General features: G+C 44.5%; 1 protein-coding gene across 2 annotated transcripts in view; it reads right to left on the bottom strand.

Moving 5' to 3' along the window:
* Window positions 1–5,385: 5,385 nt before the first annotated feature.
* AMPH (amphiphysin) overlaps window positions 5,386–19,837 on the bottom strand; it is a 248,068-nt gene continuing 233,616 nt past the window's right edge. For both annotated transcript variants that reach the window (XM_049642759.1, XM_049642761.1), the window contains 4 exons: window positions 17,686–17,895; window positions 15,374–15,604; window positions 12,397–12,498; window positions 5,386–6,666 (listed from right to left, as the gene is read on the bottom strand). In XM_049642759.1, coding sequence (XP_049498716.1) covers window positions 6,559–6,666; window positions 12,397–12,498; window positions 15,374–15,604; window positions 17,686–17,895 — 651 coding nt within the window. In that variant the 3' untranslated portion in view covers window positions 5,386–6,558. The remainder of the gene's footprint in view (window positions 6,667–12,396; window positions 12,499–15,373; window positions 15,605–17,685; window positions 17,896–19,837) is intronic.

The raw sequence follows: 19,837 nt of genomic DNA, 5'->3' as shown, positions 1-19,837 counted from the left end.
ATACTCAGTGTGCTTGGTGATTTTAGGTGTCTTCTTTTTGGATGTTCCCCTTTTCTCCAGCCTCAAATGAGAGGATTTTCCTTAACGTTTATTCATTAATTTTGAAAGACAGAGAGAGAAACCAAGCATATTCTGTGCTGTCAGCACAGATCCTGTCGCAGGGCCCGATCTCGGGAACCGTGAGATTGTGACCTGAGATGAAATCAAGAATCAGACGCCTAATCGACTGAGCTGTCCAGGCGTCCCAAGACAGAATTGTTATATGTTTGGTGTCTTATGTACCTGTGAAAACTACAGAAAATTGCTTGTGAATAATGCATGTTCACCACTCTGTAAATGGCATACCATTCTGTGAATGCATGTCTGCCCATCTGTATGTACACCTAGCTCACTGCTCCTCTCTGCTCCCAGCCACTGCGTTGATTCATCCACCGCCAGCGACAGGCACTGCTGTGCATACTGGCTGTCACCAGTGAGGCTGGCACCAGCACCTTAGGGTCTCTGCGTGCTGGGAGTCACGCTTCCCTCGGAACGTCATCCTGGGGACAATGGTTCCAGGAATCACACATACACATTCTCAATAAATACCCAATGCTATGTTATCCGACACCGAAATTTTTACCAACCTGATGGCCACCAAACAGGATCACATTGTTTCAGCAGGTTATTGCCCTGGGCCACTGGTGAGGAAGCTGAGGGTCTCTGTTTATACCTGGCACCCACTGAAGTCTGTCCCTCGGACACTTTGCCATCCGTGCCCTTTGGGCGCAGCAGAAAGGAGGCCGGTGGCAGAGGCTACAGCACCCAGAGGAGCCAGGCTGCCCACGGCCGGGCCCACTTTTCCTGGCTGTGTGACCAGACCTGGTTCTCATTGCGCTGAATCTCAGCTTCCTTGTCTGTGAAAAGGGAAATCAGCCCACACCTCACAGGTTGGTGAGGATTAAATAATTTAATACATGTGGAACATTTAGGAGAGTGTCTGGCAAATCAAGATTGTTAGTTATTATCATAGTTCCTATTAACAGTAATTTATTAATACTACAAATACAAATAAAGAAAATGATAAATTATTAAAATTACTTAAGATTGTAGTAACTAATGTTATTAATCACTTGTTGACTTGAATGAATGTATGTCTTCTGGATATTTCTCCTTTGTGAGTTTTGGTTCATATAAATATCCTCAGCTACTCTATCATGGGTCTAAACTTTATCTAAAGTACTTTTCATTACATAAAATTTCTCTATAATGTGCTCAAACTTCCTTTCAGCCACATACTTTGTGTACTTTGGAGTTTTGTGTACGAAAGCTTTCCCCTCTCCAGTATCACAAAAGAATTCCATCATTTCTTGTGATCTTCAGCTTCAGATTTTTAACTCCATGCTCTGGATTAGCTTTTCTGCACTTCCCTGAACTCATGGATCTCAGTCTCCCGTTTATTCGCTCAGTGCACCTGTACACAACATCCATCCTGCAGACTCAGAATGGAGAGGAGGTCGGTAGAGAGTGGCTCAGTTCGTGGAGAGAAGGAAGGGTAACTGTGGGGCTTAGGGCAGAGGAGGAACTAGTGGAGGAGGCAGGACAAGAGGGAAGGGGTGTTGCACCAGGGCGAGCAGTGTAGAGGTGCAGCGGAGGGCAACGTGGCTCAGTGCTGAGCCTCCCCTGAGGGAGCAGAAGACAAGTATTGGTGAAGATGTGGAGGATACTGACAGCCAAGCAGAGACCTGGGGATTAGATGTGAAACGCAGATATTCATCATTAGCACATGCACGTGTGTGTGTGTGTGTGTGTGTGGAGGAGGAGGAGAGCGAGCGGCACATCTGACATCAGGGTATGGAAGCTAGTCCAGGGCCTGCCTGCAGACTGGGAAGAGGGGAAGCAGGGAGGTGAGGGGGGCAACAAGGATCAAGGTCTTCCTTGGCAGGGATGGGGACCACTCCTACACCGGGTAGCAGGGATGATGGTACAAGCTCGGGACTCAGGGGTTTGTCACCTGGAACATGAAGCCCAGGAGGGGATGGTTCTGAAGAAAGGGGGAACCCTCAGGGCTGCAATAAGGGGGAATTTTGAAAGAAGTTCACTGATGCAAAGTCTCAGTAATGTGGTTCCCCGTATGCAGTAACCAACACCTGGCAAGAGCTTGACAAATGTTTAATGAACGAACGCACATGCGGACTTGGCAGCAATAAGACGCTCCAAAGCAAACACTGTCTGGACAGCTGGGACACACACCCACCCATCGAGGATAATGTACCCCGCCCGACACCCCTCTCCAGCACCCACTGCAGCAGGAAGAAAAATTAGTGAAGGTGACAAAGGAACAATCAGGCAAGAAAACAAGAAAATTCCTTTCTTGGGCTTAGAGTTTAGAGAGGCATGGTGGCATCATCAAAAGCTACAGAAATTGCTGGGTGGTCCCTGGCAGGTTTCTGCAGAGCAGAGCACAGGACACAGTTTAATGGTATTTATCCAGGGGGCGGGAGGGTAGAGGGGCATCCGCCAGGTGGCAATGTCTTACAGACAAGGAGCTCCGGCCCTGCACCGGCTTCCCAGGGCTTTCCAGTGTTATCAACATGTGTTCCCCAGAGCTAAGAGTAGCCCCACCCAGTGGGTGTTGGGCCAGGTAAACACACAACTCTGACCGGGCCTACAAGCATGAGACCCCCTGAGTGTTGGACTTGAGCTCCCAGGGGACAGGGAATCTGCTGGATTCTAGGAAACTAAGAGAAGGTTTAGATATCCTTTGAAAGAGGCTCAGGGTACCTGGCCTTCCTCTCAATGTGCACAGATTTAAGGGTGGTGTCTCAGTTAGCATTTAAGCTGAACAAGTCAGCCGAGGCTCCCGTAAGCAATCTTAAAAGAGGATAACCAAGGAGTTGCAAACTTCGTGGCCAGACTATTAGGCTTACTCCAGCACACTTCTTTCGGTTTCTGTGAGCAATGTATCCACCCTTGCTGTGTGCCCTGGGCAGTGCTGCCCTCCAGCAGCCAGGGCTCCTCCCAGGTGGCTCCACGTGCAGGATAATGAGAAAGCAGGTCTGACTGAGGCCCGGGTCAAGGATGAATAGAACCCCATGGCTGTTCGTTCTCTAGGTCTGCTGCGAGAGTATCGGTCACCGTCTTCTCTACACAGCCACCCCATGTCCAATTGCATTTCTCTGAGTCCTAGGAAGACCATGGCTGTGCCACTGTGCAGGGGAATGAATGCATGATGCTCATGTCCAAGGTCTGGCACATAGTGTTGGTTAAGACAGTCAGTCGGGTTCCAGGTAAACACCAGAAGGCAGCTTGGGCTCTTCTGGAAGGAGCGGTGGGGTCCCAGCAAGGCAGAGCAGCCTGTGGGTAAGGCTTTGAGGTGTTCAGCCACGTGTCTCGTGTGGCCTCAAGCTCGGAGTTTCAGTTCTCTTTATACTCCCTGATCTCCCACAAGCTTTGCAGTCTCCCAGAGACTCTTTGCTGGGCCATTACCATGGACCGTGGGGTCTTGCTAGGAGTTTTCCAACAGCCTGATCATAGGCTTTGGCATGTGATGAGAGACGGCTCGGCATTCGGGGCCAGCACATGCTTTCCCAGCGGCCCAGGCCATGACCGAGCTACTGGTGGTGTTCGGGGTCCCTCAGAAGCTGTCCCAGCCGTGGCAGGAGGGGCAGGCCACGGCAGAGGCAATGTGACAGCATGGCGCACAGAGCTGTCCCTGTCCCAGGGCCCAGCTACGCTGATACACTATTAAAAATTCAAATCGGGAGAGGGTTCGCTTGGCAATTAGAAACATCACTCAGGTTTAAATGAGCGTCTGTTTGAGGTACTGGTGGGAATGCCAGTTCGGTATCTGTTTAACAAAGACCACAGGCTTGCTCTATGTGATTCTCTGAAAGGCTCTGGAACTATTCAAAGGTCCAGGTGCCACCGGGTTTGAAAGAGAAATGTGAAAACACAAACAGTGGGCACAAACAGTGGGTAGGGCTTGCTGGGTCAAGGCCATTTGGAGTAAAACACTGCTGCAAATTCACCAACATAGGGCCAGGGGGTGTTCTGAGGGTGCTTTGGTGGTCTCAGAACTGCAGTCAGACTGACAGAGGTGGGAAGAACCTCCATGCTAGGAACCACATGTCCCATAGAAAATCCATTCAGTGGAAAAGAAAATTCACTCCCTATCTGTAAGCGTTTCTGGAGAAGACCACTTTCCCCTGTTTCACCACCCGCCCGCCCCCCCCACCCCCATCCTGTTCACTTTTCAGTGCTTTGGAAAATGGAGGACCTTGAAGATTTCTGGAACAATCCGATCACTTGTATTTGCTGTTGGTATTTTCTTCAAAGGCTCTAAACCAGGATGAAAGGACTCATTAAGCACCTGTCATTTTGGAAGGACTTGTTAAATGCATCTAGGAATGTTACAGGTGTGGGAAGAAACACAGGTGTGTGTCTGAGAAGCTGTGTCCCCCCCCCCCAGGCTGTGCACCTGCAGAGCCACTAAGAGTGGGGGTGGCGAGCCCAAGGGGGGGTCTCAGAGGAACTGTGCCCGAAGAGGCAGCAATTATGTTTCAAGACCACTAGGTGTGTTTTATTATAAGAACTAAAGTTCCAGTCTCCGCTTAAAGTTCCGGGTCCTGCGTACTCCAGTGTCAGGAGTGGCTCTCTAGGATTCATCTTAAGTCGTTGCCATTTATGTGAGTTATCAGCTATGCCACCGGGCACGGACTGTTATTTTCTTGCACTAATGTAGCACTCGTGATGAACCAACCTCCCTGCAAATCAGCCGCTGGGAAAATCCTGGCTCCGTAACAGCGATTTCCCTAGTAAGAAACGTGAAGGGAATGCGCTAGGAGAACTGAAACCACACATCAGAAACACCAGATTCGGAAGTCTGATGATGCCTATTCCAGACCAGCCAACATTGCATACAGGATTACGCCAGCAGAAAAGAGTGAATCAAATGAAGGATTTTTGTTTGAAACTCTCTTCTATAAACAATGGTCCAGTGAAATGACTTTTCTATTCCGCGTGATCTCTTTGTACGTCCCTATGAACATGAACATGTCAGAAAGAAAGGTGACCGAAGGATGAGGCTGGCGTGAAAGGAAACTGCTGATGATGAAGGTCGTCAGATTTTCGGTGACACACAGACGGTCACAGCCGGCGCCTCCGAGGGGCCTCTGTCCACAAAGCTGTTATTTGTGCTGTAGTGATTGCTGGGCAGCAGGGACACCGAATGACCAGCAATGACTGGGAGGGAGGGCTCTGGGGAAGGGAGGCGGGCTATGGAGCACAACCCGGAGGAACAAGCGTATTTCCGCACAAATAACAACTCCAACAATACACTATTTCAAGCAGTGCATCCGACTGAAACAAGCTTCCCCAAACAAAGGACTCTGCGGAGGAAGTAGGGTAATTGCTGGAGATTACCAATGGTTTATTTGGAATGACACAGCACTGAAAACATAGTCGTTACACATGATTTGTGGATACAGCATACATCACCTATCTTATTTCGGGACAATCTGGGAAGATGAGTCGCATAAATATAAAGAGTTGGAAATATATAGGAGCTTTTTTTTTTTTTAATATATATATAGTGTTCTTTGGGGGTGGACTTTTATGCCCCATCAGGCAGCCAATCTTAGAAAGGCAGAAGTTAACACTACATAGCTGCTCATCCCAGCTAGCTTACCTCCAGCCACCGCAGCCGGACACCTAGACAATGAGGCTCGGCTTTCTCCAAAGGGACAGCAGCTCTGACATGCTATTTGTCATGGCATCCTGAAAAAATGCACATTACAAAACACAGATACTGTCGACTGTTTTGGCAATGGGATGGCGGGTTTTGCCCGGAGGCAAAACTGCAACTGTAAATGCCAGACAGAGCCAGGGCAATGCATGTATCAATGACACTCGAGAGGCAAAGAGCTCAGATGGAACGAAAGAAAGCAAAAGGCAACTATGTATATGTAGCGTGGCGCTGGGCATACACATAGATCGGGGAGAGATGGGAACTAGCGTGTGTACCTGTGTGTCCTTATACATATACAGAGAGAGAGGTGGTGGGAAAGAACACTGAAAACGTGTGCCAACAGTTTAAACACGGTAAACTTGGGAGAGAGCGAGCACGTGCTCACACCTGTGCAAGGGAACAAGATAATCTCGAACTACAGGATAACTCATCACGTCTTCTGCAGGACAGCCGCTCAATACCATACACTTGGCGCAGAGAAATTAAGGTTCTGGTCTGGAGAAAGCTACTGCAGCACTGGTGGGAGGGGATCAAGTACAAGAGTCTCCACAGCTTGGACAAAGTACAAATAAACCTGTTAATCGATAACGTGGGAACCAGTGAGGACCTTATCTGTAATTTACTTTTTTCTCTCACATTTTTTGTGGGTTTTTTTTTTTCTTTTATCTTTTTTTTTTTTTTCTTGCACACATGCTCCATTGATATATCTTTTCAAGCTTTGTCTGGCACCAGCCTGTAAATCATTAAGAGTGTAATAGCAAAAGTGAACGGTTTGGGTTTTCCCCGCGGGTTTAAAAACCCGATAGGCTCTTTCTACAATATTTTTGGCCCTAATCCAGGCGCCGGGTGAAGTTCTCTGGAAAGAGGCCTTTGTAGGTGGCGAGGTCTCTATATTGAAGCCAGTCTGATTCCTTCACTCCCACCAGCCAGCCTGCATCCTGCAAGACAAAGACAGGGCTTTCAAGGTCTAACAAACTACTGGAAAAATCTGCACTGCCAAGAATTAACAAAATAACTTACATGTCTATTTTATTTATTTATTTTGAGAGAGAGAGAGTGCAAATGGGGAAGGGCTGAGAGAGAGACAGAGAGACAGAGAGAGAGAGAGAGAGAGAGAGAGAGAGAGAGAATCCCAAGCAGGCTACAGGCTGTCAGCGCACAGCCCGATGTGGGGCCTGAACTCACAAACTGTGAGATCATGACCTGAGCTACAATCAAGAGTTGGATGCTTTACAGACTGAGCCACCCAGGCACCCCCAAAATAATTTGGGGGTTGTGATACTGCACCAGGATGTTACATTATACATAAACCAGTGTCTGAAAGCAGTGGGAAAGCTCGTCCCAAATAAGTTATTAGGTTAAAAAAAAAAAAAAAAACAAAAAACAAGGGGCATCTGAGTGGCTCAGTCGGTTAAGGGGTGGACTCTTGATTTCAGCTCAGGTCATGATCTCACAGTTCATGAGATCTAGCCCCACATCTGGCTCCACAATGACAGTGCTCAGAGCCTGCATCGGATTCTCTCTCTCTCCCTCTCTCTGACCATCCTCCACTCACGCTCACTCTCTCTCAAGATATATAACCTTAAAAAATAATAATAATTATAAACATTTAAAATTATTTATTTTCTGGATCTAGTATAGCTAACTGAAAGTTAATACAAATATTATAATTTTGTATATAGTTAATTGACGTTAATTGGATTATGACAGGAGTTCTTAAGGAAGAGGAAAGGATTAAGAATGATAGCCAGTGCAGAAAGAAAAGCACCATGTACAAACATGTCGTGCACAGGAACATTCTCTATCCTGTGGGTCACAGGGAAGAAATGACTTAAGGACCCAGGTCAGGATATAGTGCTGCCAAAGCCATGGAAGGCCTAGTATCTCATCCTGAACCTGCCTGGAAGGAAGAACTCTGTGCCCCAGCTCACATCATGTGACCCAAATAAACCACCACACATAACGCTTATCAAGTAACCGCTAGATAGGTGTTAACCTGCTATTGCCATTGTGTGTGTTGTTGCTGTGACAGTATCTCATTTTTCGAGTTTATATGAACCACAAAGCAGGTTGTTGTCATGACATGCTTGTTGGAAACATTCCTGTGTTCTTTATAAAGTATTTCTCACAAACATCTGTCTTGTAGGAGTACCATCATGAACAGGAAGACAGCCGCAGGAAAGTAAAGGGAGCCACTGTGTGTGGCCATTCAGCTCGGGAGACGACAGGTGATTCTGAGGACGAAGGCTGCTGTCTGTCCTTGGCCTATGGCAGATCAGCAGATCCCGGTTGGAAAATGCTGAGTGGAAGGAGCGGCATGAAACCTACAGACCGTATAGTGCAAAACTAGCGGGCAATGACTTGTCTTGATTATGTTAACCAATGCACGAAAGAGATCCCACTTAGGATGAAGGATGGGGAGATTCAATCAGAAGCCACTCTCAATATAGTTCAAGTACATCAGATAAAATGAGGTCTCAAAAATTAAATAAAGAGCCTGAATACATTCCCTCTTGGTATAATCTGAGGCTATAAATTGATGCTGCTATATAGACAAGCAATATAAGCATTTAGACAGGCCAATTTTCGAAGGTGGGGAAAGAAAAAACCCGAGGAAAAGATGACTCAATAAAATACCTGATAATATCCTAGCGAGGAAGGGAAATGTCCTCTTGAAAATTATGATGTTATATATGTGAAGGGCAAAGTTATACTTAAAGTAAAAGATGATAACTAAATTTTTTCTAAACCTCCAGTAAGCATCTAAAAGGCCATATTTCCCCCCACAAGTGTCTATATTTGACTTTATTTACAATGAATGAAAAAATCTAATGGAGCCAAGTAGAGTCATGCATTTTAAAATTGTTTCAATAAAGAACAAAAGTTATGGACTGGTACAAACTCATCATCAAGATGTATGCCAACACGTATACTCTGAAACACAATTTATATAGTGAAGTGAAAAATATTAGCCAATATCAATCTTGAGCCGAAGCAAATCGGGAAAATTAAATTTTAACTGCTTAAAATGTGTGGTGGACGAGACTTACAGTTTTGGTAACGGCCAAATAGCTTGTGTCAGACAGGTGCTTCTGCACAGAACAGTTATAACCACTAGAATAACTATATATTATACAAATCTACATATGTATATGTATACATATTTGCAACTACTTATGTACAGAAATAATAAAATATGTAATATAAAAGTTTATATGATAGGATTATTACAAATCATGGGGTTGACATATATAACAACTATTTGAAGGCACTGGCACCGACCAAAAAAGCAGGCCAAAAATGGAGAATATTTAACCCTTGAAAGTAGGAAATTGCACTGGGTGAGATCTCTGCCGATACAGCACCCCACCCCCGCGCCCGAGGATTAGCCTCAGCCTGTGTGACACAGGGCATTCAAAGGAAGAGTGGAGGGCTTCCAGAGGAACTATATTTCTATGGGGAATATCTTGAAGAGATCAACAGAAGCGGGTTCCCAAGCATGCAGAGAAATTCCCCTGAAATCCTGAGCGGCCCCCACAGGTTGTGAATATACAAGGGGTCCCCAAGGAGAAAGCAACACAGGGAGGCAGAAAAACTGAAGAGAAGTTTCAGCACTGCCCATGGAGGGGAGACAGAGTTTAGAGTTTAAATCCCACCAAGTTAGGAAGCCTGGTGAATCCTTCAGGTTTTCTACTCAAATTTCAGAAGGGCCATTCTCAGAAGTAAAAGATGTCTTAGGACTAAGAGTCCATCCTCAAAGAAAGGCAAAATTGAAACAGACCCACCCTAACAAAGCATAAGACAAACTTCCATGAATTCAAGCTAATTATCCAGTTACCTCCATGTCTGCTAGAGGAAAAAGAAACAAGCTTCAGAGACAGAAAACAGAATCCAGACTCTACAATGTGTCCAGTATCAATAAAAAGAAAAAAAATTGCTGGAGGGGTGCCCGGGTGTCTCAGTTGGTTAAGTATCTGACTTTGGCTCACGTTATGATCTCATGGTTCTCGAGTTTGAGCCTCGCGTCAGTCTCTGTGCTGACAGCCTGCTTCAGATTCTGTGTCTCCCTTTCTCTCTGCCCCTCCCTGTTCATAATCTCTCTCTGTCTCTCTCTCTCTCAAAAATAAATAAATGTTAAAAAGAAACTTTAAAAAATTACTATATATGAGAAAAAAAAGGAAAATATCCCCTGAAGATAAAAGGCAATCGATAGAAGTGTGTGCTGAGATGGCCTAGCTTTTGGAATTAGCAGTAAGAAGTTAACACAGCTATTATAAAATATGTGCACGTGCTTACACTGAAAGATAGCAATAATGAAAGAATAGATGGGAAATCTCAGGAAGGAAATGGCAACTAAATACAAAACCAACACCAACATTATAGAACTGTGTTAAGTACAGCATCTGAAATGAAAAAGTCACTGGATAAGCTAAACAACAAATTCAAAGTAGCAGAAGAAAAGGTCACTGTACTTGAAGACAAATCAATAGAAATTATCCAACCTGAGTACCAGAAAGAATTACATGTTGAACAAAAAAGGACAGTCTTAGACATCAAGAAGTCCAACAGATGTATAATTAGGGACTCCCAAAAAGAGGAGAAAGAGAATGAGGCAGGAGAAGAATTTAAGAAATATTAGCTGAAAGTCTTCCAAATGTAATGGAAAACATCAGGCTACAAATCTAAGCAGCTCAGTGAATCCCAAGCATGAAAACCACAAAACAAATAAAAACAACAAAACAAACAAGCCCTAAGCACATTACAATGAACTGATGAAAACCAAAGATACAGAGAAATTCTTAAAAGCAGTTAGGGAAAAAGTCACAGTATATATATACCCAGAAACAATGTTAAGCAAATGGCAGCTGATTTCTAGTCATAAATAGCAATAAAACAGAGAACACGGAGCAGTATCTTTAAAAAGTTGAAAGAAAAAAGTCAACTCAAAATTCTTTCTCTTGGGAAAATATCTTTAAAAATGAAGACGAAAGAAAGACATTTTCAGATAAACAGAAACTGAGAGTATATATTGCCAACAGATTAGCCTCATAGGAATTGGTGAAGAAAATTTTTCAGGCAGGGGCACCTGGCTAGCTCAGTCTGTGGAGCATGTGACTCTTGAACTTGGGGTTGTGAGTTCGAACCCCAGGTTGGATGTAGAGATTACTTAAACATAAAATCTTTTTTTTAAAAAAGAAAGAAAAAGAAAAAGTGCACTGAAAAAGAATATTAAAAAAAAGAAGAAAAAGAAAAGAAAACTTTCAGGCAGAAAAGAAGTGAGACTGGATGGAAACTCATGTATTAGAAGAATCAGAAAGAGCAGAGAAAATGGTGAACATGTTGGTAGATGTAAGATTAGCTTTTTACTCTTAATCTTTTTAAAAGATAACTTATGGTTAATGCAAAAAAAATTAGCTTAATTATAATGGCTTTTTTAACGATTTTGAGATATGTAGACACTTTTGCCTGATGGTAATTAATGCTTTGCCACTTTTTGCCTTGAAGATTGTATCTGAGGTTTTAACTATTTTACTGATCCTTTCAAACAACTAACTTTTGGATTTATTAGTTTTCTCCATTGTGTGTCTTTTTATTGCATTCATCTGTGAATTTATTTTTATTATTTCTGTCCTTCCCTGTGCTTTGTACTTAATTTGATCTTTTTTATCCTCTTGGGCTGAAAATTTAGAAATTGATGGTCACTAGGAAATATTTTTCTAATTTACACTGTGACTTATGTGGTCCAAGGATTATTCAGAATATATATATATATATATATATATATATATATATATATACACTTAATATTTAGAGCTTTTAAAGCTCTATTGTTACTATTCATATCTAATTTAATCTTATTATGGTCAAGACTTTGACCCAGCACCTGTTCTATCTTGGAAAGTGTATTATCAAGAGAAAGAACAAAATGTGGGGCTTGGGAAGCCTTGCCCTCTAAAGCAGCAACTTTATTTTGGGGGGTAAAAGGCTCAGAAACCTCCTTGAGAAGATGATGGAAATTATAGCTCTTCTCTCCAGAAAAACATGTTCAATAGGCACATGTATACATTTTGCATGCTATTTAGGGGTTCACAAATCCTACGAATAAGAACAAAATGGAATTCTTGGCACCTTCACATCAGAACACTATGCTCAAAGGTGATTTTTTTAAAGAGTCTTTTAAAATTGAAGTATAAATACTAGGTAATGCAAACATCATTTAAATGTACAGTTTAGTTTTGACAAATGCATACACACGTGTAATCCACACCCCTATTCAGACAGAAAACATTTCCATCCCTAGAAAGCTCCCCCATGTTCTCTCCTGGCCAATCTCCCCATCCGCAGAGGCAACTACTTTTGAGGGAGATTTTTAGTGCACGTGGATAGGGGCCACATTTCCTAAACACTGGTTTTTCAGAGACAACATCCCTAGAAAGCGGATGCAAAATAAGAAATGGTCATCTATTTGTATCAAAAAGAAACAATATAACACCATCCCCAAAAGAGGTGTCCTAAAAAGCTTCCGTTAGCCATGTCCTGTACTCATAAGCCCTAAGCGCCCTGTAGCACCTCAGGAAATAGAAATGTCTTCAGGAAGTCACTGCGTCCAAGAGACCCTCAGAAAAAAACCAACATAGCCCGTAGGACCTTTCAATTTCACTCTTTACCTGGTCAGCTTCTGAATCTGAGGGGACCACCAATACCACGTCACCCCTTTGTAAGGTAAGTTCATCAGAATTTGCTGCCTCAAAATCGTGCAGTGTTTCCACCTGCAAAAGATTTTAGAAGAATTTACTAATTTTATTTTTTTAACATTTATTTATTTTTGAGAGAGAGAGAGAGAGAGAGAGAGAGAGAGAGAGAGAGAGAGAGAAAGACACAGAGCATGAGCGGGGCAGGGGCAGAGCAAGAGGGAGACACAGAATCCGAAGCAGGCTCCAGGCTCCGAGCTGTCAGCACAGAGCCCAATGAGGGGCTTGAACCCACAGACCGTGAGATCATGACCTGAGCCAAAGTCGGACGCTTAACCAACTGAGTCACCCAGGCGCCCTGAATTTACTAATTTTAAAAAGAAAGGAAGCGTAACATTGAAGTCTCTCAGCCAGATGAGCAGCAGGTACTTGTAGAAGTCTCTCGAACCCGGATAAAAAAGACGGTGATTCTAACATACCTCAAGGGAGAAGACCTCTAAACACAGAAAGAAGTCCTGTTTACTTAAAACATCCAATTCTTGAAGACTGATACTGAGGCAGTTTGGATGTACATTTAGGAACACAATACGTTCTGCAAGAGTTGAAACGTAGTGCTTTTGTTAAATTTCAATTCATCCTATTTTTATTAGAGATTTACATTTTATTATCACTAATGCTTTATTATTGTTCGTTTTTAAACTTGAACTAAAAATGCCTAGTTGGAAGTGCCTCTAACTTCACTTCTGTCATGTAATTAAGGATTGGAAAAATCATCACTTCCCATGTTATATGGGAAGTACTATTTAATTAAACGCAGGGATCAGTTCCTGTATAAACTTCCTTCCCTAGCTTACCTTTGAAACCATGCCAATCTGTTTCTTTTCTTTCATTTTTTTTTTTAACTGAAACATAGGGGCACCTGGGTGGCTCAGTTGGTTAAGTGTCTGGCTTCAGCTCAGATCATGACCTCATAGTTTGTGGGTTTGAGCCCTGCGTTGGGCTCTGTGCTGACAGCCCAGAGCCTGGAACCTGCTTCGGATTCTGTGTCTCCCTCTCTCTCTGCCCCTCCCCCGCTCACTCTCTGTCTCTCAAAAATAAATAAAAACATTAAACCAAAACTGAAATCTATTTGGGGTGCCTGACTGGCTCAGTCGGAAGACCATGTGACTCTTGAGCTTGGGGTCATGAGTTTGAGCCCCAAAGTGGGTGTAAAGATTACTTAAGTAAATAAGTAGAATTTAAAAATTGAAATATAATCATAAATGAATAAATAAACGTTGAAATATATTTGACAAGTAATATTATGCAAATTCAAGGTGTACAACATGCTAATTTGACACATTTATATACCCTAATATGATGCCACTGTAACACCTCTATCATGTTGTGTAATTACCATTTCTTTCTACTGGTTGGAATAATTAAGATCTAGTCTCTGAGCAAGTTTGATGATTATAATACAATATTGTTGTCTGTATTCACCATGCTGTGCATTAGATCTCTAGGGCTTAGCTTCTACTCACTGGAAGTTTATACCCTTAAACAACACCTGTCCTCTCTCCCTACCCCCTCTCTTTCCCCTTTTTTGGAAAGACTTATTCAAAATTTGATTATAAAAAAATTTTTAAAAAACAAAGTAGAAAGAAGAGTATAATGACCCACATACTCCTCACCAGCTTGAACAACTATTCAGTCATGGACGGGTGTATTTCTCCCATGTCCCTCCCCTTAGCCCTACCCCCCTGAGGTTAAGGGATTGGCTGTACTCTGCATACAGAATGATAAAATGTCAGAGCTGGAAATGAGGATTTTATTCTCAAAGCCACTTTGCTGCTGAGAATGAGAAGCACAGAGAGAGGAGTGATGTTCCTCGGGCCGCTGCAGTTAGTGAGGGGAGTGGGGGTGGCCCCAGGGAGGCTGGCCTTGTAGGGAATCCGCCTCCTTGACTTCCTGTGCTCTGCTTACCACACAGCGGACACCCGCCCTCACTAACCACACGTTTAATTGTTCCTCTGTGTGATTCATTCATAAATCCATTCCACCCGCCCCGGCCCCATCTGAGGTAGCAAGGGGACAGGTCTCTAATGAGCAGAGAGAGAAAAAAAAGATGACTAGGGGTACCTGGGTGGCTCAGTTCGTTAAGTGTCCAACTTTGGCTCAGGTCATGATCTCACGGCTCATGGGTTCGAGCCCCGCATCTGTGCCGTTAGGACAGAACCCACTTTGGATCCTCTGTCTCCCTCTCTCTCTGCCCCTCCCCTGCTTGCATGCACACTCTCTCTCAAGAACAAACATTTAAAAAAAGAAAAAAGAGGACTATTCCTCTCCACTCCCGCCCTCACAAACACACTTAAATTTAACATTTGTGAAAGAAAAAGAGCTGAGTTTTGAAACGTAAATTCATATTATGGAACTGAAAATTCCCACCCATATTCTATTAAGGAGGATTAACTGCCTTTGGCACTTAGCTTAAGCCAGTGTTTTCAGGTATTTACCGAAAACAGGTTTTGGGTAAGGCCCCTTCCCTTTATGAAAGCTCTAAGTAGCCATTTTTTTTTTTCAAAAAATTTTAAATGCTTATTTACTTTCTAAAAGATGGAGAGACAGAGTGTTAGTGGGGAAGAGGCAGAGAGAGAGGGAGACACAGAACCGGAAGCAGGCTCCAGGCTCTGAGCTGTCAGCGCAGAGCCTGATATGGGGCTGGAACTCACGAACTGCGAGATGGTGACCTGAGCCGAAGTCGGACACTTAACCAACTGAGCCACCCAGGCGCCCCTCTAAGTAGCTATTTGATGGTGTCTCCGAACATAACCTTCATCCCATTGATTTGAACCTTTCTTCCCTCCAGTGCAGAAAAAGAATACATATTGCAAAAGGCAAAAGTAAACAGCCGAAAATCAAAGTTTCCAGCAAAAGGGCCTCAAAGCAGAGGAAGGACAACTGGCCACCAGACCTTGTAGAGGAAGCCGGGAGGCACTTCCTGAGACAACTGGCTTGCGGCTGGAGCGGAAGGCACGGGCTGGGAGTCCTCACCCGCCCTGGGCTCTGCGGCCAGCTCTGGGGGCTCGCTGGCGGAAGCCGCGGCCATGGGGGTCTCCTTGGTCTCTGCCACCTCAGCTGCTTCGTGTTCTTCCCCTTCATTGTTGGAGGCGGGCTCTATGACAACTGAAGGGATGACCTTCTCCTGCGGGAAGAAAAATGTGATGGTTCCAAGCAGAGGCTGGGAGCGAAGAAAAGACTTGTGCACTGCTTCTATCCCTGGCATACCCTCCATGGCTCCCACTTTCCCCACATCCTCTATTCAACAAAGTGCCTGCTGTTCCCCAAAACTGGCCCAAACCTTGCAGGACCTTCCTCCTGACATGGCCTCCTTTCTATCTCTCCTGAGACAGAAACCCTTGGCAGGATTAATTTCTGGACCCCTGAGCAGTCAGGCAGTTTGCTAAGAAGTAGGGTTTCTGTGGAAATTGGGAAGGGGGTAGGAGACTGCAGGGAGGGAAGGGGAGTTATGTCAGGGCGGGGAGACAATCCTGAAAGAGAATGTAGTAGGGTTCCAGGAATAGCCTCGTTTTTGCCATGGTCCACTCTTGTCCCACTGAATACTAACACTGTTTTGTTTTGTTTTTAATGTTTATTTATTTATTTTGAGAGAGGGAGGAGGGGCAGAGAGGGAGAGGGAGAATTCCAAGCAGGGTTCTGCACCATCAACGTGCAGCCCAATGTGGCGCTCGAACCCACAAACTGTGAGATCATGACCTGAACTGAAACCAAGAGCTGGACGCTCAAGCTACTGAGCCACCCCGGTGCCCCCTAACACTGTTTGGAGGGGACATATAACCTCCTGTGATCCCTTTTCTCCCAGGGCCCGCGGGACTCCTGAACAGCCTGCAGCCATATTGCAGTTTGGAGAAAATCTGCCTCTGCTTTGCTAGTTGATTATCGTCAGAGCCCACACTGCAGTTACAGTTGGAGGGCGCTAATTCCACCCCCCCCCACCACTCCGAGGACTCTACTCTCCAGGGGTAAAGCACCAGAGGATCAAGACCCCCCTTGTATTTTGCAACAAAGATGAGCAAGAAGAGGAATTTGACTAGCATAATGGAAGTCTTGGAGATGTTTACTGCCTTTCCGGTCAAGTTCTACATTCCCTCCGATATCAGTGGGCGCTCCTGTTATTTTGGGAGAAATAGCCCAGTTATTATTTGGAGAAAAGAATACACTCTTTCAACAAGTGTAACCATGGAATACAAACACACTTCTGGCACTGTGACAAGAAAACCCGGTGAACAAATGGAACGTATTTTGAGGCATTTCTCCAGATACCAGTACTCCCCGCTGTTTTTCTAGCGGGATCAAAGGGATCACTTGGTTTCAAGCTTTGAGTAACCCTGGAGAAGATTCGGGACAGATTTCTCCTGAGTAAACTCATCAGGACAAAGGAAAGCAGAACACTGAGAGCCCTTTTCACTGTTACCTCCTGGAATCTAGAAGAACCAAACGTGAGGTTTAGAAGACCTTCCCCCCCCCTCCCCGCCCCCATTGTGAAATATGGATTTGTTGACTTTGAACACTTCTCTGAAGAAGCCAAGACCTGAGGCCAATCGGGCAAGTTCATGTATGTATTTAATGACCTGCTGTCTTTTGTCCTTTTGAATGTGCAAATGAGGGGCGGGGGTTGGTGAAAGGAGCCTAATGGTGAATTTGGGGGCACTCTAATAATAAAAATAATCCCTACATACTACTAAGAATGAATATGATTTAACTACTAATGTTGGGTTCTCACTGGGTGCCTGCCACTGGGCTAAGCGCTCACTGTACAGCCATTTTCTCACGTAATCCATGCCACAGCCCCATTATTCTGTCATATTCTCTCCCTCCTCCCTCCACCTCACTTTTTCATGGTCTATGCTTCCTTCTTTTTCTCTGTCACCAGGGGGGCCCGCGTGAATCTCACAATGCTGACATCGAGAGAATGCCAGGACCATTCTTTCTGAGAAGCTTATATATATACATATATAAATATATAGATAACAACAAAAATATAAATAACACATATAAAATGAATTTAAAATTTTAAACATATATGAAGTTATATGATGATATATATCATATAGTAACGTAGATAAAATTCTATTTTGTAACGTGGGGCACCACACAATGGCCACAGACCTATTCTGCACCCAAAGGGGAGATCAGCACTCCCCAGGAAACAGTATTTCAACTGGCACCACCTGCCCGGAGCCTCCATTTCACTGGGACACTCACCTGAGGTGCTGCTACTTCGGACTCTTCGGGTTGAGATCTGTCACCATCCATGGCCTGTGCGGTATCCGCGTCGGTCCGGGCCTCCTCTACACCTGCTCCTTCCCCAGTGGGAAGAGCTGCCTTCTCCATCTCTGCCTCCTCCACCGGGGCCTCCTCAGCAGCCGAAACCAAGGTGGCAACAGTCACATCAGCATCCGTCCCAGGCACGACCTGCAAACCGGGAACCGGACAGGTTGTGTCTGTACCTCCATGAGAGTCAACAAGAGTCAGACTCGGCCCTTCCACTTCCATCCCCTCTCCTGAGGCTCATCGGATGTCGAAGTTCTCTGTGACATACCGAAGCCCAGGATTCAGGCATGGTGGGGCCCGCCCTCCGTCCATCAGAGCTGACCTCTCTTCCATGGGAACAAAAGGCACGGCACAGGGAACAACGGCCAATGGTAGTGTAATGGCACTGTTGGGTGCCGATGGTGGGTACACTTACAGTGAGCAGAGCAGAACGCACAGACTTGTCAAATCACTATGCTGTACACATGAAACTAACGTAACCTGCTGTGTCATCTACACTTCACTTTAAAAAAACGGAAAATGACGACCCTTCTTCCTGAGCCCCCAACGATGCCACATTCCTCAGCTTCCCTTGCACTTCGGGACGGCAAATGGAATTTGAATGAACGTGATGTATGTCATTCCTGAGACATGGCTTTTAAGGGTGGGTGGTCCCCTTCCCAAGGTATTTCTATTTTTGTCGCCTGAAAGTGGATGGTGGCAAAGCCCTAGAAGATATCTGAGTCACAAAATGGAAGGGGACCGACCCCAAAACCCGGATCAGGGAAGAAAGCTACATTAAGAAAAGCATCCTCACCATGCAAAGTCAGAATTTAGAAAAACTGCATTTCAGTATAAACTCTAAAATCTTCGTGGGGAAGGTCCCAGAAGCTAAATCGCAATTGTGAAAAAAATATATTGGGGAGTTTTCTCAATGGGACTTCCTGGGAATGAAGGGGAAAAAAATTTTGTTATAAAATATGCATTGTAATCAAAAATCAAATCAAATTTGGGGTCCTTTAATATGAGAAGTCAACTAGAAAAGAAGTTAAAAAATTTCTTTTGGGAGGGCTGGATGGCTCAGTCAGTTAAGTTTCTGACTTCAGCTCAGGTCACGATCTCATGGTTCATGAGTTCGAGCCCCGCATAGGGCTCTGTTCTGACAGTTTAGACTGGAACCTGCTTTGGATTCTGTGTCTCCCTCTCTCTCTGCTCCTTCCCTGCTCACACTCTCTCCCTCAAAAATAAATAAACATTAAAAAAAATTGTTTCTAAGGTTGGACATAGTCAAAGAAGAGCTTTAAGTAGCATTTAAAACTTGCAAAAATTAAATAAAATGCAATCAGAAGTTTTATTTTTGAACAGATTGGTTATAGAGAGCACATCTAAGACTCTAACATCAGTTTGGCAGGCCTGATTTGCAAAGTCCAAATCAGAAAAGACTGAGGAAGAAGAATATTCAATTGATCTTATATAATACACCCAAGACACATATTTCAAAAAAAGTGATCTGCTGTGATCAGCATTAGCTGTTCCTCTTCTCTACTGAATAAATTCCAACCAGCTTGTCCCGTTAGGTTAGGAAAGTTCTAGTGTTGCTGATATTGACTGCCACACCCAGAACAGGAAATGGACAGTGCAGAGCAGGCATCAGAAGTAGAAGATGGAGAATGTGAGCCACAGACCTAATATCAGAGCAGCACAGTTTAAAATTTTTTTTTAATTTTATTCATTTTTGAAAGAGAGAGCGCAAGCAGGGGAGGGGCAGAGGGAGAGGGAGACACAGAATCCAAAGCAGGCTCCAGGCTCCGAGCTGTCAGCACAGAGCCCCACGCAGGGCTTGAACCCACAGACCGTGAGATTGTGACCTGACCTGAAGTCAGATGCTCAGCTGATTGAGCCACCCAGGCGCCCCCAGGGCAGCACATTAAAAAACAAAACAAGGGGTGCCTGGGTGGCTCAGTCGGTTAAGCGGCCTACTTCAGCTCAGGTCATGATCTCGTGGTCCGTGAGGGCTGTGAGTTCTAGCCCCGCGTCGGGCTCTGTGCTGACAGCTCAGAGCCTGGAGCCTGTTTCAGATTCTGTGTCTCCCTCTCTCTGACCC

The sequence above is a fragment of the Panthera uncia genome, chromosome A2, assembly GCF_023721935.1.
Source record: "Panthera uncia isolate 11264 chromosome A2, Puncia_PCG_1.0, whole genome shotgun sequence".
Classification (NCBI taxonomy): Eukaryota; Metazoa; Chordata; class Mammalia; order Carnivora; family Felidae; genus Panthera; species Panthera uncia.
This window is presented reverse-complemented; position numbering and strand designations above follow the sequence as displayed.